This window comes from Tenrec ecaudatus, chromosome 2 (assembly GCF_050624435.1).
Source record: "Tenrec ecaudatus isolate mTenEca1 chromosome 2, mTenEca1.hap1, whole genome shotgun sequence".
Taxonomy (NCBI): domain Eukaryota; kingdom Metazoa; phylum Chordata; class Mammalia; order Afrosoricida; family Tenrecidae; genus Tenrec; species Tenrec ecaudatus.
The window spans coordinates 35,836,432-35,858,837 of record NC_134531.1 but is presented as its reverse complement, the minus strand read 5'-3'; the positions used below and the strand labels follow the sequence as shown (position 1 = coordinate 35,858,837).

Genomic DNA, 22,406 nt, shown 5'->3' with positions numbered 1-22,406 from the left:
ATGTACAAGTAAAAATTGATTCCTGATAAGAAGTGGGAAGGAGTTAACATGTTGGGGAAGCAGCTGTGCCCAGCAGTCACATTATCTTGCTACCTGGGAAAATATTTAGCTACTGGTTCCAATATCATTTATTTGGCAAACATTTAGAATAGAGTCTACTGAGCTCTATCCTGTGCTCTGTGATAATACAAAGATGGATGACAAGGTCCTTGTCTTTGAGGACTTTTCAGTGAAGAGGGAAACAAATACATTGGTTTATAGAGAATAAATTATAAATGCTATAATGGAGCTATGACAGAGTGCTAGTAGCACCAGCAGGGCGCTTCAGAGAGAGAGGTGGCACTACAGTAGTCCAGGATTTGTCCCAGGCTTAGAAGGATCTGCTTTATAATGTTTCACCAACGGAATTAAGAAATGGTAGGCTTGATCTAGGAAGAAGACATGGGATTAGAGTCAGTTTAGCCCTTTACATTGATGGTAGAGTGATGTGTTTCTGCAACACTGTAATAGCCATTGAAATCTGAGAGGCTATTATAATCCCCAGAGACATCCTCAGTTGAGAAGTACTCAATATCATTAGCTTAACGGTTATGTGCTCGACTATTATCTGAAAGCTTAGCAGTTCAGACTCACTCAGAGACACTTGAGAAAACAAGTCTAACAGTGTGTATCCAAAGGTTCTGAGTCATGAAACCCAATGGAGTCCTACTTGCAACACATAGATCCCGTTGAGTCAGATCAACGTGATGGCATCTGACAACAGCATCTTTATTTTACTTTAATGTTTTATGTTTCCCTACCACTAGCTACTAAAGTTTATTATTTTCCTCAGGAAGATGGTGATGATCTTCTTATAAAAGCTGAAAAAGATTACCGCCAGAAGGTGTCTGGAATCCTGCAGCGTGTTCTCTTGCTCTTCCGGGCAGCTCGGTGTTCGTTTCCTGCAGCACAGTGGTACATTCTCCAGTTGAGGTGGGCAAGAAAAGTCATGCAGAAGGTATGGAAACGTCTGACGTGTTTGTGTGCAGTTTTAGAACTATTTACTTATACTGATCGTTATTAATGTAATACTTACCATTCTAACACTTTTGAAGGGTCCCTTGCCTTACAAATCCATACCTCCAGCTTTATTTACAATAATCTAGAGAGACCAGGTGGTGGTGGTTTTGATGTGCTGCCGAGTTGATCTCGACTCACAGTGACCCCTTGTAAAACAGAACCAAGTATCACCAGTTCTGCACCATCCTCCCGATTGTTAGGTTTGAGCCTATTGTTGCACCACTGGGTCAGTCCATCTTTTGGAGGGAATTCCTCTTTTTCGCTGCTTTTCTCTTTCTGCTGCTCTTGATAAGGTTTTCAGCAGCTAATTCCTCAGAAGTGGACAGCCTATTCCTTCCTCATAGTCTGTTCTTAGTCCGGAAGCTCTGCCGAAACCTGTTCAGCTTGGGTGACCCTGCTGGTATTTGAAAGACCAATGACAAAGCTTCCAGAATCACAGCACACAAACCACCAAAGTATGACAAACTGACAGACAAAACAGACTGTAATGGAGCTGTGAACAGAGTGCTTCTAGCACTCTGTTCACAGCTCCATTATAGCTTAACTTGCTAAATTTTAATAATGCCTGGCTTCAGTGTTAGCCCTTCTGACCTCTGTAAGATATGCAGTGTATGAGGGGTACCTCCCAAAAAACCACAGGGCGGAGCTTTTGTAGAACGCGTTTTTTTCCTGCTAGATGAGCATTGAGCTACTTGCTCTGAGTTAATGTATCCAGTGGTGTTGCCTGGGAAGGTTCTCTCTGGTCACAGTGAATTTTTTGTAAAAGTAGTTTCTCTCGAACCTCATTATTTGTGATGGCTGATTTAAGAGACAGCATGGAGCTATGAAATTTTGTTACCTGCTTGGGGAAAATGCTGCAGAAACTGTTGTGATGTTGAACACACTTTACAAGGATAGCGCTATGGGAAAACTCAAGTATATGAGTGGTTTTCTCGTTTCAAAAAATATTGAAATGTCGACTGGTGATAAGCCTCATTCTGGATGACAGTGAACTTCCCGAATGGACAAAAATGTTGACTTGTAGTGCATTTGGTCAGACTGTTAATCAAGCTCTATGTTTAGAAGTTCTGAAAATATTGCGTAACAATGTGTGACAAAAAGGCCTGATTTGTGGCAAATAGGGGACTGGCTTTGCCACTACAACAGAGAACTTTCTCACGTAGCCATCTCAGTGTACCAGTTTTTGGCCAAAAAACCCAGCATGTCTGCTCTGTGCGACTTCTTTTTGTTTCTGTGAATGAAGAGGGACATGAAAGGACAGCTGTTTGGCAATGTAGAAGAGGCGAAGAAAAGAACTGAAGGTGCTGTCAGCCATCCAAACAGATGAGTTTGAAAAATGTTTCCAAGAATGGAGTTGCAGATTTGACAATGTATTAAGTGTAATGGAGAGTACTTTGAAGCTGATAAGGTTGTTTTGTGAAAAAATGTAAATACATTATAGATAAAAAGATGATAATATATAATAAAAAGAATAAGGGTTTTGTGGGGGGAGTGTATATAAGGGGAGCTGATAAGAAAGAGTTCAAGAAGAAAGAATGTTTGGAAACATTGTGGTAACAGTGGTACAATTATACTTATTAATTGAACCATGGAATGTTAAAATATCTGTAAGAGCTCTAAGCAACATGATTTCTTAACCTCCCTGGTGGTAATCCCAAGTGTGGGTTGGGGTGAATGTTAACTGTCAGAAGTTTATCATACCTGGAATGTCTAATAGAGAGATTAAAATGAGTAATTTTTTAAGAATTACAAGCCTACAATATAAAACAACAAATTTTATGCAAAACAATGTACCGCTTTGGGTACAAAATTACTGACATAATTAGACCGCCAAGGTGGTTAAATAAAACAGAAAAAAATAATTTAAATACATAGCTTTGGGGGGGGAAATTCTGTTTTGGGGGAGTACCTGCTCATAATCCAGCCAGTGCGTTCCAGGTCCTCCACTGTCCATGAAGCTTCAGCCTTGGTCAAGGACTGTTCTCCCTTTCCTTCCCGGGCCCGTTGTTGCATGTTGTTCTGTGGACACTTACGTGGGGTCAGAGTAGGTAGTGCCAGTAGTACTGCTCTAGCTGCCCTGTTTCCTTTCAGTGCTCTCCATTAGTCAGACTCTCCGCCTCGCTAATCTTCTCAGGTGGGCGGTTGAGTTTGATTCTGGGGCGCCACCTTCCTGGCTGGCTCCCACTGCGTTATCTCCATGCAGCCAGGACTGTGCACTCATTGGCTCCAAGCCCATTGTGGGCTTACTCTCTGAATGACTGCCCCTCTTCCCCACTGTGCAAATACACTTTATTAGCCCCAAATACTTAAATCTGCTTTGATTAAAGTGAAAGTTAAAAGAGAAATATACATCTTTTTTGGAATGTGAACTCTTTAGAGAAGCTTTAGAGAGTTACTAAATTTTTTGTCAGTTAGCCCTTTTAAATAGAAGGCTTTGTGACTTTACATCTAGCTACAAAAATAAATATATCACGATAACAAAACTAGGTTCGCTATCTTGTCAGGACAATGTTTTTAAGATGTTTATTAAGAGAGTCAAAACTCTTTGCTCTATCACTTTGGGTCTTAATATTGGCTTTAATAAGATTGGTTTACTAGTTTAATGATCTCTTGCAGCCTTGCTTTTAGCAAAATTTATTTTAAACACTTTTGGTGTGTGAAACTTTTTACTTAACACTCTATATTATATTTTCACTGACAGTTGATCTTACATGTCAAGCCCTGACTATAAACTCACTTGCTTAGTTTTCAGTAACTTAGCTAGAAGATAGGCTGTGTAGGTTGTTTAACATTAGAAACACATTTTGAGTCAGACCCTTAAGATTCAACAGGATTAAACTTTACTAATAATTTTAAGATTACAGGTAACCAAGAGACTACACACTGCCCCCCAGATCCTTTCTTGCTCCGTAAGAATGCACCTTGGACTGTATCTATCTATCTATCTATCTATCTATCTATCTATCTATCTATCTATCTATCTATCTATCTACTTATTTATCTATTTATTTATTTTAACATTTTATTAGGGACTCATACAACTCATCACAATCCATACATACATCAGTTGTATAAAGCACATCTGTACATTCTTTGCCCTCATCATTTTCAAAGCATTTGCTCTCCACTTAAGCCCTTGGCATCAGGTCCTCTTTTTTATTCCCTTCCCTCCCCGCTCCCCCCTTCCTCATGAGCCCTTGATAATTTATAGATTGTTGTTTTGTCATATCTTGCCCTGTTGGACTGTATTTAACACATGAAGTTACCAGTGGTAACGTGTGGATCGCCATCACACAGAGGGAGTTTTGTGTGCCTTTAGTTACATATAGGTGACTTCTTCTAGGGGGCAGTGCTCCATGGAACCACACATTCTAGATTTCCTTAAAATAGCCACCCTGTGAAACCGCCGACGTGTGTTTGCAATACCAGACCAAGACAGGTTGGTACATCTGCTAAGAAGTCTCATTATTGTGCTTTCTGGGAAATTTGGAAATCACAACTTTCTCCTTGGAAGTCACCAATGGAGGGAGAAAATATTTAGGAAACATGCTGCCAGTCCTTTTAGTCCAGAATTTAGACTGTTGTGTGCTTCTTTTATTTTTTTATTGTTTATTTGTTAGAGAAATTGGGTAATTTGCCCTATACCATAGTTTGGATTTGCCTCATTTCTTGTCATTTTATTTGTTCTTTCTTTTTATGTCCAGGTAATTAAACTGGTAATTAATCTGTTCATCAGGATAAAGAGGTTTGATTAGATTCAGGTTACAGTTTGTTTTACAAATTTTTTTAAAGTAGTATTGTATACTTCTCTATAGGATTCCATCAGGAGGCAGATACATACCACTTTTTATATCTCTTTTAGGGATGGTAAGAATTTGAAGACTAAGTTTCTATATGTCTAGCTAATTGCAAGTGTATTTTACTCAGAAAGTATAGGAGCCAATCTGTTTTCCATTCAGGAGAAAGTCAATGAGAAGAGGAAAACCCTCAATAAGACGGATTGACATGGTGGCTGCAAGAATGGACTGAAGCGTAACAATGATTGTGAGGGTGGTGCGGGGCCCAGCAATGGTTCCTTCCGTAGTACAGGGAGTTCTGTGGCTTGAACTCAATAGTACCTCACACAACGATCATTGTTTCTCATACTAGACGTAAGAAATCATTTAGACTTTTGCTAATTAGACATATCTTATCACTCTTGCTTTTAGATTCGCCTAAAAGGGTCCCTTCCTTCCTTGAGTCCTTTCCCGCAGTCGCTCCTAAATTACTGTAAAGGAGGGATCGCATTCTTTAGACCTGGAGCAAGTGGAGACCACAAGCTTGATGAAGTGTCCAGTAAAGTAACCGGTATGTGCCAACATGAACTGCATGCTGGGAGAATAGGCCTAATATACATAATAATTCATTTTACATTTGATTTGGGAAGGTTTCTAAACTGTTACTACTTTTCTAAGTGTAGGATGATCTATGATATTTTGCTTTGTGTTCACAAGCAAAAACTACTTCAACAACTGTGTGTATAGACATGTAGCATATATGGGTAGTTCTAAAGTAACATTTTATCATTTAAAACATTTCAACAACTCTGATACTATTATTGCTTCATCATTTATTTATTTAAAAATCATTTTAGTAGGGGCTCATACAACTCTTTTTACAATCCGTACATGCATCATTTGTGTCCAGTGCATTCGTACATATGTGGCTATCATCATTCTCAAAAAACCTGCCTTCTACTTGAGCCCTTGGTATCAGCGCCTCGTTTTTCCCTCCCTCCCCGCTCCCCCTTCCCCCTGAACCCTTGGTAATATATAAATATTATTTTATCAGATCTTACACCATCCGACGTCTTCCTCTTCCAGTTCTCCGCTGTCCGTCCTCCAGGGAGGAGGTTACATGTAGACCTTGTCATCTCCCTCACCCTCATTCCACCTTCCCGATGTGGCCACTCTCACCACTGTTCCCGAGGAGTCCATCTGTCCTGGATTCCCCACATTTCCAGTTCCCATCTGTGCCAGTGTACATCTCCCGGTCCAGCTGGTTATATAAGTTAGAATTGGGATCATGATAGTGGGGGGGAGGAAGCATTCAAGAACTAGAGGAAAATAGTATATTTCATCATTGCTACACTGCACCCTGACTGGTTTGTCACCTCCCCACAGCCCTTCTGCCAGGGGATGTCCAATTTCCTCCAGATGGGCCCTGGGTCCCCACCCTGCACTACCCCTCATTCACAATGCTATGATTTTTTTTTTGTCTTTGATGCCTGATACCTGATCCCTTCAATGCCATGTTATCTCACAGGCTGGTGTGCATTTTCCATGTGGGCTTTGTTGTTTTTCAGTTAGATGGCTGCTTCATTATTTAACATGGGGATCTTAGCACTCTAGAATGAATGACTTTCTTGGGATTTTCCTACTCTTAGGATGTGCTGTCAACCACTGTAGGTGGACAAGTCTTGAACCTGTCAGTACTGACATACCAGTTTTGCCTCCTAGTATCTAACTTAACATGCCTCTGTTAAGCTTTTTGTATCTGTTTATTTGGATGAGTTTTGTTAGTCTATATGTGTTAGTTTCAGGGGGCTCCAGGACAGAGTGGTTACTGGACTGCTAACCAATAGGTTTAAGCCACAGCAGCTCTGCGGGAGAAAGACAAAGCTTTCTATTCCCATAAAGAGTTAGTCTCAGAAGCCCACAAGGGCAGTTTTTCTCTGTCCTACACGTTGCTTTGAGTCAGAATTGACGGTGACAGAGTTTGAGTTTGTTTTTTTGCAAGTGTGTTAATTTACTTGTTATTTTACATTTGAATTGCCTCTAAGTTATCAATTTCTCCTTTATATATATATATATATATTTTTTTCTCCTTTATATTTTTAAGTATTTCTTTAGTGTAGTCTCAGAAGTGCAATGGAAGTGTCAGTGGTTATGCTTCATTTAAATCTCTTGCCATGTTTTACATAATTCATTCAGATTAATTTGATGGATAAGAAAAATGATTGTTGTTATTAGGTGGCTTATGCCAAAGAGAGGAAAAAATGATAGTGTTATTTTATTATTCCTTTCTTTTGGCCAGTAGTCATTGAACATTTTAGTTTATAATTTGTATATTCTCCTTCAATTTGCCTGTTCATGGTTTGTATCCAACTGTCTGCATAAACCAAACCGAAGTCACCGTCGTAGAGTTAACTATAGCTCATTGGTACTCTATAATAGACAGTAGAACTAGTTGTTCCTTTGGGTTTCACAGGCTGTAAATCTTTATGGGAGCAGAAAACCTCATCTATCTCCTGCAATGATGCTGCTGGATTTGAACTGTTGACCTTGTGGTTAGTATTATTACTCAGTGCATTACCCTCTAGGCCATCAGGACTTCTTTGTTATCTGCATGGCATGTCTTAAGAGAAGTAAACTTTTAGGTATTATTTCAATTTTTCCTTCTTAACCCTTATTTTATAATCAGTCATATAAAGTCCTAATCTGATCTCCAGACTTTGATTAAAATACTCCTTTTCAACTTGTTCATTCTTCATACTCAGTATCAAATAATGTTCTTGGGGCTCAGACTGCTTTTTTAAATTAAAAAATTTTTTTTAAATTTTAAATTATTGTATTGGGGGGGGGTCTTACAGCACTTGTAACATTCCATACATCAATTGTATCAAGCATATTTGTACATAGGTTGTCACCATAATTTTCTAAACATTTACTTTCTGTTTGAGCCCTTGGTATCAGCTATTTTTTTCTCTCCCACCTTCATGATCCCCTTGATAAATTATAAATTATTATTCATATCTTACACCAGCCACTGTCTCCCTTCACCCATGTTTCTGTTGTTCATCTCACTGGTGGTGGGGGGTAATGCATCAATCACTGCGATCAGTTCCCCCTTCCCCCTATCCTCCTCCATCTTCCCTCTACCCTCTGGGTATTGCTACTCCCAGTTCTGTTCTGAGGGGTTTATTTGACCTGGATTCCATATGTTGTGAACTCTGAGCTCTTATCTTTACCAGTGTACATGTTCTGGAATAGCCCAAACTGAAAGGCAGCACTAGGATCATGGTAGTGTTGTTGGGGTGGGGGTGGAGGTGTGGGGTGAGGCGGTCTCAAAGACGAGAGGAATATTGTATGTTTCATTGGTGCTATACTGCACCCTAGTTGACTCATCAATTCTAATTGCTTTTTTAAACTTTCTTTGTAGTAAAATGCTTTCTGATTGCTTCTCTTGACTGTCATGGGGGCTGCCTTTCATAAACTTCCCATTCACTTTAGCAAGAAAAAGAACCAGGCAGGTGCCATCTAGAAGTTAATGTATAATCCTAGTTTATGTTTTAAAATCTGATTTGTAAGCAGTGAGTTAAATCTATAAAAATAACAGTTAAAAAACTTTTGCTTTTAAGTATAGTCCTTTGAAATTATTTCAATAAGTTTTAACATCTTTTTTAATATTTTAATTTTGATACTGAGACCCCACTGTTCATTATCCTTCTAGTTAGATTTTGCCTTCTAATGATTATGAAGTGATTTGACTAGGGGAAAAAAATTACTTTCCTGATTTGTCATCTAAAATAGTAGCTATTTTTCCCCTGAGGAGTGCTCAAAATAGACTTCAGGCTAGGAGGGGCAGTTCCTGGAACCCCTAGGACTGGTGGGGTGCTAGTTATAAAGATCAGCAAATAGACCTGGAATTATGTATGCTTTTCCCTTTTTCTTTTTCTCTTTGTAGTGTACCTTTTGTTTTATTTTTTATTTGTCTCTGTTATTGTTTTGCCTACCAATATAAGATAGGCATGGGAAACAAGCCTGAGGAGAAAGCAACAGAACCAGAGGTTCTGGAGTGACCTGGGGGAAGGAGGAGGCAGGGGAAAGGTGCAGTGAGCAAACAACACCATAGACAGGGGAACAACTAGGGAATTAAAATAAATAATGAGGCGGACATAGAGATCCCAGTGGTGTTGGAGCAACAGCAATCTAGCTGAGAGGAACTACTACTAAAGAGGCAGAAGAAGGGCAAGCGTGATGGTGGGGCAGGAGGGGAAGATAAAAGGAAACAGGAAAGACCTAGGAAGCAAAGCTAAGGATAGAGGTGTAAACAGGTTTGCACTTATGTAAATGTAATTAATAAAAATAGAGGTAAAAAAATAAAAATAGAGGTATGGCCTATTTACATATCTTTATATGGCAACACATTGAGGAAGTGGATGGACTTTTGACCTCTGAACAAGCCCTCCCTCAATGCAAGAACTCTTTGTTCTAACAACCTGGCATTCTGTGACGCTCACCCTCCCAAAATGATCTCTGAAAACAAAATGCGTCCGTAAGCAAATATGGTGCAGAAAGCTAATAGTGCCTGGCTATCAAAAGATAATAGAAGCTGGGGTCTTAACAAGGGGCCTAACAAGGCCTAAACAAGTGGCCATCTAGCAGAGAACCAACGAGCCCACATGGAAGAATCACACCAGCCTGTGCCATCTTGAGGTGTTGATGGAATCAGGTAACAGTCACCAGAAGATTCAAAACAAATATATATATATATGTATATATATGTGTGTGTGTGTATATGTGTGTGTGTGTGTGTATATATATATAAATTGAGAAGTGGGGGCTGAAGCAGAGACCCAAAACCCATCTGTAGACAATAGGACATCCCCTCACAGAAGGGTCACAAGGAAGGGCTGAGTCTACCAGAGCACAGAATAGCGCTGATGAAACACAATATTCCTCTGGTTCTCGGAGGCTTCCTCACCCCCTACCCCACCCCACTATCATGAACCCAGTCTTCCCTTTCAGCTTTGGCTAGACCGGAGCATGTACACTAGTACAGATAAGAGCTCATGGCACATGGAATCCAGGTCAGATAAATCCCTCAGGAACAGAATTGGAAGTAGTGATACCAGGAAGTTAAGGGGGAGGAGGGGTAGAAGGGGGAACTGATCACAATGATCAATGCATAATCTTTCCCACTCTGGGGGATGAACAACAGAAACGTGGATGAAGGGAGATAGCAGTCAGTGTAAGATATGAAAACAGTAATAATTTATCAAGAGTCATGAGGGTGAGAAGATGGGAGGGAGGGAAAAAAGTGAGCTGATACCAAGGGCTAAAGTAGAAAGAAAATGTTTTGAGAATGAGGATGGCAACAAGCGTACAAATGTGCTTGACACAGTGGATGGATGTATGGATTGTGATGAGTTGTATGAGCCCCCAATAAAATGATTGGGGATAAAGTTATAAGAGCCCCCATTAAATAATCTTTGGGGAAAAAAACAATAAAATGAGTTACAAGTAAATAAATAAAATAGTGGCTCTTCATCTTTTTAGGAAGTTTTTTATTATAGAAAATTTAAGTAAAAGTATTACCTATATACTCGTGTATAAGCTGAGTTTTTCAGCACATTTTTTAATGCAGTTTTTGTGGTAAAATAAGGTGCCTCAGCTGATATTCAGATTGGCTTATATTCAGTATATGTGCAACTTCATATATGTAGTTAACCAGAAATATTTTTACAACTAAAATTCTATCACATTTGAAAATAGTAATTCTTTAAAATTAATATTTATTCTGTTTGACTTTTTTTAATGATCCTAAAATGTTTTGTCACAATTGTGTTTTCAAATCTGGATCAAAATAAAAGTTCTCCACCATTGCATTTTTATTACTATAGAAGTCCCCCTACCTAGGTGGCGCTGTTGGGTAAGTGTTGGATTGCTAACCTCATGTGTATCATTCAAATATACCAGCTACTTTGATGTCAAAAGATGAGCCTATCTGCTCCCATAAAGATTTATAACCTTAGAAACCCTATATAGATTTACTGTGAGTCAGAATTGACTCAATGGTAGTCTTTATGATAGTTGTTTAAAAGATACATCAAAGAACTTCCTAATGAAAATTTAAATATTGTTAGTTTTAAAGCCAGTTTACTATTTTAAAAAAAAACACTTATTTTTAAGAAAAGTCTTAAATAAATGCATAGAAAATTATCCTTTTTACCGCAGAACATAGGAGTAGAGAGCATAGGCCTTACCTGATATGAGACTAACATGTGTCATGTGTTAGGCATTATAAGGGAAATTAAGAGTAACCGAACAGCAGGAAGTTTTTGCCAGACACATTGTGAGCCCTGGAATTGTGCATTATTAAGTCAAGATCATTTGGTTACTGATGGCAGTGAACAGATTTAGTTTGTTTACAGGTAGCTCCCAGATTAGGAAAAAATTCCTTTATTAAGTCTTGCTTTTTTCCCCCCTGAATAATACATATTTTATTACAGTATATAGGGCATTGATATAGTAAGTCAATGATGTCCGTCTACTGAATGACTACTCATTGTATGGTTGGCTTCTACTTAAGTCTGTCTTTAGTTGAATTCATATGTAAGTTAGAACAGTTTGGTATAGTTTATATCTAACATTAATTAGTTAAATGTTTGTCTTAGTATACTTTTCTATACATAAACAACAAAGAAAGCCTTCCAGATATATTAAAACATCTTTAAAATAATAATATAATAATGTTTTGATTTGAATCTCAAAGGCAGTAGCTGTTTGTTATTACAAGCCATCTGTACCTAAGACTTTTGCTGTACTTGCCTTTATAAAGGGTGAGCTGTAGCTACAGGCTATATGTAAGTTGGATGCTTGTCACCTGCATGGAACAAAGATGCCCCAAATTAACTAGATTAAAAATAAATCCAATTGTTAAACTGCATATGTGGTATGATTTTATATATATTTATATACTTGTATACAGAAGTATAAGCTTTCAGGATAAAGAACTATTTAATATTACAGATTGTTTTTTATTATTGAAAACATTTCAACATGAATACTTGTCAATAAGTTACTTAACTAAATAAATTAACTGTGTAATAAAACAATATAAAGTAGAGCTATATGTATTGACCTTGAAAAATGTCCAAGGTATATTATGTATTTGTAAAGCAAGTAAGCAAGCAGTTTATAAAGTTAGTAACATGCTTAAAAATTCTAGAAAGATGTCCGTGACTTTACATGAGGTGTTTTCAATAAGGACTTGTTTCTTCTATTGTCAATAAAATAAGGACATCAACTGTGATGGGATATGATCATACAACTTTATTTCATATTTGTGTCCCTGATTTAGGTTGCTTTAGAGAACTTTGTGCTTTGTGTTGGATGCTGCATATCCGTGAAAAGTTGTCCTATAGTTGCAGGCAATATCAGAAAGCAAGAGAAAATATGGGGAAGAAAAAGGTACATATTTGCACAAGAATAAGAAAAATGAACATTACGGGGGAAATTGGTTAATAGAATATATTGCACAAAAGTTTTCCTATTGTACTCGTTCTTGTCTATTCAAACAGAAAAGGAAATACTTCTTTTCAATATCTCTTTAGGAATTTGAAGTGAAGTTTGATTCTTGTGTGATTGAGCACTGCCTTAGTGCTGTGGAATGGGCTTACAGAATGCTACCTTTCTCTCGATTTTTGAATATTGAAGAACTCACGCAAGATATTATTTTGAGCCTCCTTGGAGAACTGCCACCCCTCAGAAAAGTAGGTGAAGATAAATTAAATTAGAACAGATATTTCAATTTATTGTCAATAAGAATGATGTTGCTCATGAAACTCACTTTTAAACATTTTTTGAAGGTAGCAGAAATTTTCATGAAAGCATTTCCCAATCCTGAGGACATAAGGGTTCCTTTAAGAGAAAAATACCATTCTCTTCAACAGAGACTCAGACACTGTGTTGTGAAAGGTATTATGTTATTTTTTACATAATATGTAAAATTGCTGAAGATTCTTATTTGATTGCTAATGTTTGCTTGGATTATCTTTTTCCATTTTGTTTTTTAATCTATTTGTAAATTTGAATCTAAATGTCCCTAGTAGAGAGCAAAGAGTTAGATTTTATCATCCAGTCTCAAGATCTGTGCCTTTTGATTGAATTATTTGATCTAGTCACATTTAACATTTTCTGAATGTAGTTGAATTTATATCAGTTCTTGTGGTTTTCATGTGTCTCACTCATGTCACTTCATTTATCGAGGCTTCCTTTGTAGCAGTTCTAAACCTCTTTGGAGGTCATCACAGTAGCAAAATTAGTTATGAAGTAGCAACGAAAATCATTTTATTGGGGGGTCACCACAACATGAGGGACTGTATTAAAGGGTCGCTGTATGAGGAAGGTGGAGAACCACTGTTTTACAGCTTTCTTTTGCATTAAATGAACATTTTCAATGAAAATAAGTAGTCATGCTTCTTAATTATTCTGAATTTTGAAAATAGTTAAATGACTAATAATTTTTCTTTACCAGGCCAACTCATTTATGGGTTCTCTCCCTTTCACTGCTCTTTAGCAGGCCCTCATCAACTTCTGCAATTCTCTAAAACGTAAATTTTCTACCAATACTACAGCAGGGCTGGGAACCAGTTCATCTGTTCAACACCCTGCTGAGAGTTTGCATCTCCATCGTGGTAACGCTGTATCAGAACCTGTAACCAGATCCCTGGGCAATTCTTATTGATGCCCCTGAGATTAAAAAAATAAAACAAAAAAACCATTGCTAAGTAGTTGAAGATTTGCAGAACAAATCCATTAAACAATTCATGCATATTGTTTCATGTAATTGATTGCTATCCCCACATCACTTAACCCACTTCCTCCCTGTGTTTCCTGTTTCCATTCCTCTTCCTTTCCTTGTCCTTGGGTAAATGCAATCCTTTTGATCTCAAGTGGCTGACGAGTGTAAGTAGTAAGTACCTCCCTAGTTCTGTTGCTCTCCTTACAGACCTTAAACTCTCCTTGTCTTACTCATCCACCTCATGGATCACTGCTACTGCAGAACTGTCTGTAACTGTTTCCCTTACTAAAGCTTGTACTCTTCTCATAGAGCCTTCCCCTATCTGTAGGACTTTTTGATGAGCACACTTTTTTTTTTAATAGTTTAATTAGGGGCTTGTACAACTCTTATCACAATCCATACATATACCAATTGTGTAAAGCACACTTGTACATTCATTGCCCTCATCATTCTCAAAACATCCACTCTCCACTTAAGTCCCTGGCATCAGGTCCTCATTTCTGCTCCCCCACTCCCCTCCCCCTCATGAACCCTTGATAATTTACAAATTATTATTTTGTCATATCTTGCTCTGTCCGACGTTTCCCTTCACCCACTTTTCTGTTGTCCATCCCCCAGGGAGGAGGTCACATGTAGATCCTTGTCATCGGTTCCCCCTTTCCAACCCACCCTTGCTGACCACACTCTTATCCTCCTTTCCCTATTCACCTCTGGTGATCATCAAAGAACGTTTCTTTAGTGTGAAACTGCTTTCTTAATACTTTTATAATAGTCTCATAACATTTGCCCTTTTGTGACCTCAGCATAATGACCTCCAGATTCATTCATGCTATGAGGTCTGGCAGATTCATAGTTATTTTTAATGTTGTGTAGTATTCCATTCCATGTATGTACCATATATTCCAACTATGTACCATAGTTTCTCTACTGTCCCATTGATGGACATTTAGGCTCCACCTGCCTTTTGGTTATTGTGAATAGTGCTGTAATGAGCATCGATGTTCTTGGTGTGATTTTATGGATATATCAGAATCCCCTTGGATCTTTTTAAAATGTTGTTTCTCATTCAATATATTTGGGATGGAAATACCAATTCTCTACCGGTGGTCAAACTGGAGTGAACTGGTTTAAAGCCATGTACTAATGCATGATCTGTAAAAATGCTAAATTCAGCCTATTAAAGTGTCAAGTAACCAAGAAGGACCAGAAATGGATTCCTGTATGTCTTGGGTTGAAACATTATACTGAGCTTTAAGACTGTCTCTCTTTTTAGGTCCCCAAGGTGAGGAGATGATGTCTGTTACCATGCATTCGGTCCATAAAGTGAGGGTGAAAGCTCTAAAGCGTGTGTGGAGAAACATAGGTCCCTTTGAGACAAATGTGTGGGAACCGATGGAAGAAGAAAAACCGGACGATGCTTCAGCTTTGGACAGGTTTTCTCTGGGGACCAGTTTGAGCAAGAGTACGCTCACAGGTCTGGGGAGTTCCCTGGTTCACAGTGATGCTGATACAGCAGACACTTTGTCTGAAGCTCTGTCCATGGAAGAAAAAAGCAGAATACATTCCTATCACAGGTACAGTTGCGTTCTCAGTAGTTGATATTCACTTCCTTTTGAAAAATAGGGTTTAAAAATATATTTTTACAAAAATATATTTTTATATAATTGATGATCTGATTTCTAGGCTCAGCAACCCTTACTGACTGCTACTAACATGAATGTTAAATTCTACACTCTCTACGCACCAGAGTACTCGAAGCATGAAAAGAGACCTTTAAAAATCCTTTTAAAATATTGAGATAGGAAATAATTTTGCCATCTAAATTTATAGAGCTGAATAGATACATTCTAGTAATAGCTGAAAGACTTAAATTATTTTAGTAGCCATTAGAGCTAAAAGTTTGGAATAATGGGTTAGTCATAACATTTTTAAGGGGTTTATCTTTGAAACTATTCTTAAATTGTGAAGTTCCCTTCTAATTCACTTTCTCCAGTGCAGTTTATCCTTCTCATGACTAAGATATTGTATAAATCAACCATAATCTTAAGAATAATATCCTAATTTCTGTAAGCATCTGGTTAAATCATAAATACATATAAAATACATACTCATGAACACATATAACATTAAAATGTTGTCCTTGTCTTGCAAAGCAGTGGTACTTAAATGTTAGGGCAGGTTTACCCTAATGTTCATTAAGCTTCCATTAGGGTAGGAAGTTATCTTATTTCAGTTTCTACAGTACAGTTTATCCTTCTCATGACTAAAAGATTGTTTAAATCATCCAAGACAAAAATTTATTCACTTAGGTTTTAGTTATTGATGGTGGTCTCTTCTTTTTTTTTTTCTATTTTATTAGGGGCTCATACAATTCTTATCACAATCCATACATATACATACATCAATTGTATAAAGCACATCCATACATTCCCTGCCCCAATCATTCTCAAAGCATTTGCTCTCCACTTAAGCCCTTTGCATCAGGTCCTCTTTTTTTTTCCCCTCCCTCCCCGCTCCCCACTCCCTCATGTGCCCTTGGTAATTTATACATCATTATTTTGTCATATCTTGCCCTATCCGGAGTCTCCCTTCCCCCCCTTCTCTGCCCTCCCTCTCCCAGGGAGGGGGTCACATGTGGATCCTTGTAATCAGTTCCCCCTTTCCAACCCACTCACCCTCCACTCTCCCAGCATCGCCCCTCACACCCTTGGTCCTGAAGGTATCATCCACCCTGGATTCCCTGTGCCTCCAGCCTCATATGTACCGGTGTACAACCTCTACCCTATCCAGCCCTGCAAGGTAGAATTCGGATCATGGTAGTTGGGGGGAGGAAGCATCCAGGATCTGGGGGAAAGCTGTGTTCTTCATCGGGGTGGTCTCTTCTTTCTGACTCATTATTTGCATTTTTATCTTTATTATTATTTTATCCTTACCACTTTGTTTTGTTGTTTTTTATTGTTTCTGTTGGGTTTTCCAGTTGGTGAAACACAGGAGTAGAAGCCAAGAAGGAGATAATAACTGATGCAAGGGTTTTTTTAGGGGATGTAGGGATGCTTGGAGCAAGATAGGGAAGGGGAGGGAATTTCAGCAGCAGACAGTGAAGGTGGGAGGGGAGATGGAGCACTGAAATGGATTGTGATTACATAACTCATTTTAAAGGTAATTTAACCATGAAAAAAATTTCTTAAATTGATTGTGGTAATGAGTGTACAGTTCCCTTATTATGATTGAGCTCTTGAATTGTATATGTAGCCTTTGTGCCAATAAAATTTAAAAAATAAACATTGCTCAAAGTAGAAAGTCTTTACTAGTTAAACCAAACTATTGTTGGTTTACAGAAGACTTCAGGGGTTATTGGGTTATTTTAAAGTTTACATGTTATCTCTGGTCAGTGGTTTTTGGGGCTATTTCACGGGCTCCAGGAATTCTTAATTCCATGATAATTTGAAATGCTATGTTCCTTTTCCCTGCTTTGAATTAGCCATGCAGTCTGTTTTCTCTTCTTGCTTGTTCATGACTCCCCTCTACTTCTGCTGCTTCTGGCAACTAGAGATCAGTTGCGATGCTTTGGATGGACACTTGCAAGCTTTGATTGAGGTAGGATAGAAACACTGCATGTGATACTAGGCCCATTACCTAGGATGTCCCATGAAACCATGGCCCTAAGCCTCCAAACCAAAGTACCGGATCCCATGAAATGTTTGGTTATACATGAGCATCACAAGCCGCTATTCTTTGTTGTAAAAATAAGCATTATACACTATCTGCATCTAAACTTTTTCAGGTGCTACACAGCTTAGTGACATCAGTTACATTAGTCACTTGCGCAGCCCCGACCCCTATTTAGAAGATAATGGAGGCACAAAAGAACAATTTAATCCATGCAGAGTTCAAAGATGAAATTTTGTGATTAAATGATCTTTCATTTTTTGTCTTTTTCAATTTTGTTCTATAGAAATACCTCAAGTCATATGGAATTAGCATCGAAGAATAAGCCCAATGAAAAAAAGAAACTGTATAATCCAGAAGAGAACTCAACGAGAAAAGAAGACGAGAAGTCATCTCAAAATACAGTCCCTGTAGTAGGTGTTTGGGAATTTGAACGTGACGATGATGAATATATAAAATTCCTTGATCTCTTCTTGAGTTATGTTCTTGAAAGAGACCTCCTTACTTCCAGGGATCCTGGCATTCCATTTCTAACCAGTTTCTCTTCACATCTTAGAGAACACGAACTTAATTCCTTAGTGTTTGATGTACATACAACATTAAAACGCCGTCAGGGCAAAACCCAAAGCCAGAATGTGTTCAGAGCTGGCTCTTGCTTTGCTGTTGCTCTTGAGTCCTATGACTGTGAAACTGCATCGGCCATCAACAATGACTGCCCCAGACGTTTGGAAAACCAGGCACTTCCTGCTTCAGTAGTGATTAAACCAGGCATTAGACCTTTTGTTGAGAAACCTCTTAATGGAGTCAGTAAAAATGAAGTAAAGAGTGGATTGTTTGGTTTAAAACAAAAGTCAATTTACAGAATGCAAAATGACAATCAGGAGAAGCCTCTAGTCCACAGACTGTCAACCCCCATTTCTTGGGCTCCCAGTTCTTTTAACAGGAGATGTCTTTTCAGAGCAATTGAAAACAGTGATCTTAATCCTCAAGAAGATCTTCCTTTAGCACTAAGTAATACATTTGGCAGTATTGGCAGGCTGCTGGAATGGATGATAAGATGGTCCGATAGAAGATTACTCTGTGATTCTACTAACTTGGAGCCATCTCGGGAGTACAGTCCAGTAATTCGTATAAAGACCTCTACAGCAGCCATTCTGACATCCCTGTGGCTTTTAGGACAACCCTATTTTGCAACATACAAAGCAAAATACGGTGCTGTTATGGTAAGTGCACGAATTGTTTCATCATATACAAATGAAATCCCTTGTATTAAAGAATCAGAGGAATAAGAGTTAATTACAATTGTGTTGTCTTAATTAGCATTCACAACTTGATCTCTAGATTCTAACATCCATTGTACTGGCTACATGGACCTCACACAAAATTCATGGTTAAAGGGTTTATTAAGGAAGTTAAGAAGTTGCAATGCAAGTGAGAAATACTCAATATAGTTGTTTACCAGAACATGTTACAAAGTTCTTTCAGGTCGGCTAATAAGTGCTCAAAGGGCCTACCACTCCACTGTAAACCTCAGCCCGAAGGCATTTAGTGCAAGCTCTGTGGGTCAGCAAACCCAGCTCCCTAAATTAAGTGCCCAAAGGCACCTACTTCACAAGCCAGTCTCGAACCCCAAAGCACTCAGCGTCACATGTTCCGTGGGCTACGAAGTCCACTCTGTTTCATGTACTGGCTCCTGGTTCTATTGGTGCTCCTGTGATGTCATAGCTGTCTTCTGGATCCAGGAAGTTCACTGTACAGGTATCTCAAAAGCTCCAAAAGATGCCCTCCACTCCTGGCTCTTGCTGGTAATGAGATCCTTCTCAGAAGATTCATTTTATACACAGCAGGATGCCATTCCAAGGAATCCTGTTCACAATTATCCACAGGTGAATCCTATCAGTATCTTTCCCCACCTTTTTACCAGCCCCATACAGGAAAAGGTTGCTTGGTAGGAGTTAGAGACCTTCCCTAGAAGAGCCACGGTCAGTAATTTGCTGCCCTTGCACAGTGTTGATTTTAATTTGTTTCACCTAGGCCATTTGTGCAATTTTGCTTTGTTTTTTCTTCCTCCCTCACACCCCTCCCCACCCTGCCCCCTGCTTTGGTTCCTTAAAAATAAATCAGGAACCCTTCATAATTCATAAATTATTATTTTGTCATATGTTGTGCTGGAGGGAGGGAGAAAATGAGCAGCCAATATTAAGGGCTCAAGCAGAAGGCAAATGTTTTGAGAATGATGATGGCAACAAATGTACATATGTGTTTGACACAATGGATATATGTTTGGATTATGATAAGAATTGTATGAGCCCCAATAAAATGATTTTAAAAAATCAGAGTAAAAGTGTTATGAGGTTTTGAGACTGTGTCTATATAAAAAAAGATAATTTTAAACAATTTTAAAAGCAATATTTCAATTACATTAATTTTCAGGTTTGGTTCATTTGTAGAAAGACTAAAGCCCCCAAACCAAACCCATTGCTCTGGATTCAATTTTGACCCACACCAGCCCTTTTATAGAGCAGAGTAAAATGGCCCCTGGTTTACAAGGCATCTGTCTTTACAGAAGCAGATAACCATGTTTTTCTCCTGTGGAGCGGTTAGTGAGTTTGAACTCTCAAACTTTTGATTAGCAACTGAGCACTTAACCACAGTGCCCTTCATGTTCCTCGAAGAACAATGGGCAGGTTTTACATTTTTGTGACTGGCGTTTTCTCACACTCTTTGGGGATCATTTCTTGTGTACTCGGGGGCCAGGGAGGTTGGAGAACCAAATCTAGGCTGGCAGGTGACTGTCAGTAGAAGAGTTAATTGGCCAGTAGCAAAGAACTGTCTTCTCTTAATTATTTGCAAGATAAGCATTTTTTTTGTATAAAATAGTTTGATTGTAGTTGTTGCAACCAAAAAAGTATATGAACGTATTAAAAATAGTCAATTTTTTCTTTGTTTACGTAGGGATTAATAAATAATAATAGTTGGCAATCAGTATTTTAAAAAATCTAAAGTACCTATATTTTAAAATGGTTTATTTTAAACAAGGGTGTGAAGTGTGTGTTTGTGTAAGTTTTGTGTGTGTGTGTGTGTGTGTGTGTGTTTGTGACAGATGGGATATTCCTGGTATTTTTTTTCCTGTATGTATTTTTGGCCATTATATATGCTATTTTAGCATAATGACTAAATATTATTATACTAGCAAACAATGAAGCAATGTTGCCATTATCTCGTGGTCTGAAAACCATGAGGTTCAGGTCTAATTTTTTGGGTTAGATAAGACTTGCTCTTTGCTTCAGCCATAAGTATTGAGTAGCAATAATACAGTAAATACTTCATAAACAAGAAAAGCCTGACTCAGAAGTTCTGTAGAAGTTGTGGTTAATTTAATTTTAAAGTATACAGAAATATAAGTGTTTCAAAAATAAATACTCAATATTATAAATGATTCCTTTTAGGCTCAAGAGAATCATCACTCTAGAGGTCAAGCTGAACCCAAGATTGGAGATGAGAGTGAAGCAGAAGCTGGCTGTGCAGTTGCTCTATCAGCTGTAGCTGGGGCTGAGGAGATAAAGGACCAAAATGAATCTTGTCAGAATATCTTGAAGTAAGCTTTCAATTGAACATATTAACCAGCTGGATGATGTTTGGACTTAAAGGGAAGAGTTGAACTCTGGAAAGTTAAAAGAATGAGCTGGAAATGAGTACGTTATGAATGGCTATAACACTTCATGGCAAATTATGTTTCCTTTTTGTTGGTTTACCTTGTATCTTCTGAGACAGGAGCTAATAGATCCAGAAAGTTCCCTTTATTTATATTAATTAATTTTCTATGTCAGAGAAAGTTAAACTAATCACTTCAGCCAGTTTTACATATGAGGTTATTATACTATGAATAACAGTATCTTTGAAAGCCAAAGCCCTTACAGCAGGAAAATTCCTTTTGTGAAACAGGCAAACAGTTTAGATAAGTTGAAATTAGATTTTTATGGAATGTCTAGTATATGACACGGAGTCCTGGTGGCATAGTGGTTACGTGTTGGGCTGCTACCTACAAGGTCAGCAGTTCAAATTCACCAGCTCCTCCACAGGAGAAAGACGGGGATGTCTACTCCCATAAAAAGTTCCAGTCTCAGAAACTCACAGGGGAAGTTCCACCCTGTCCTGTAGGGTCACCCTGGACTGGCAACTCGATGACAGGGAGTTTGGTTTTATGAGTTGAATATGTATCACACATGAGTGTTTTAAAAGAGCATTTGTTTTTATAAATCTGATCATTCAGTTCTTGTTTCCAAATGCCGAATGAATTAAAGCATACTTTTTTGTCTCTAAGAATTGGTTATAATTTTAGTTGCTGCATTTCTGTCAATTAGAGTGCCAACTGAAGCAAAAGAAATCAGTGATGAAATTATTTCTGTCTCTCATAATCCTGAAAAAGAACTTGAGAACATTGATGAGGATCTTTTAGAAGAAGTAGAAACATTCACCCAAGAGGAAATGGATATACACCTATCAGACTGTGAAGGTCAGTTCATTTAGATGATAATCTTTTATGATAATGATAATATTAAATAAAGTTTAAGATTGATGAATGATTATGATGATTTATTTAGTTTATATTTAAGTTCGTATGACTATGTTCATGTACTTAGGCCCAGAGGCAGTCTCCCCAACTACCATGATCCAAATTCTACCTTGCAGGACTGGATAGGGCAGAGGTTGTACACTGGTGCATATGGGGGCTGGAGGCACAGGGAATCCAGGGTGGATGATACCTTCAGGACCAGGGGTGTGAGGGGCAATGCTGGGAGAGTGGAGGGCAAGTGGATTGGAAAGGGAGAACTGATTACAGGGGTCCACGTGTGACCTCCTCACTAGGAGAGGGACAGCAGAGAAGGGTGGGGAGGGAGACTCCAGATAGGGCAAGATATGACAAAATAACAATGTATAAATTACCAAGGGCACATTGGGAGGGGGGAGCGGGGAGGGAGGGAAAAAAAAAAAAAGACCCGATGCAAAGGGCTTAAGTGGAGAGCGAATGCTTTGAGAATAATTGGGGCGGGGAATGTATGGATGTGCTTTATACAATTGATATATGTATATGTATGGATTGCGATAAG

The 22,406-nt window shown here is 38.3% G+C and overlaps 1 protein-coding gene across 12 annotated transcripts in view; it reads left to right on the top strand.

Annotated features, from left to right (window-relative positions):
* CPLANE1 (ciliogenesis and planar polarity effector complex subunit 1) overlaps positions 1-22,406 on the top strand; it is a 125,838-nt gene that overhangs the window by 39,297 nt on the left and 64,135 nt on the right. For all 12 annotated transcript variants that reach the window (XR_012782824.1, XR_012782825.1, XM_075540942.1 and 9 more), the window contains 9 exons: positions 833-997; positions 5,268-5,406; positions 12,184-12,293; positions 12,437-12,599; positions 12,696-12,800; positions 14,900-15,200; positions 17,582-18,518; positions 20,745-20,893; positions 21,660-21,811. Coding sequence is in view for 10 of the 12 variants with exons in the window: in XM_075540942.1 (XP_075397057.1) it covers positions 833-997; positions 5,268-5,406; positions 12,184-12,293; positions 12,437-12,599; positions 12,696-12,800; positions 14,900-15,200; positions 17,582-18,518; positions 20,745-20,893; positions 21,660-21,811 (2,221 nt within the window). In the remaining 2 variants the exon portion in view is untranslated. The remainder of the gene's footprint in view (positions 1-832; positions 998-5,267; positions 5,407-12,183; positions 12,294-12,436; positions 12,600-12,695; positions 12,801-14,899; positions 15,201-17,581; positions 18,519-20,744; positions 20,894-21,659; positions 21,812-22,406) is intronic.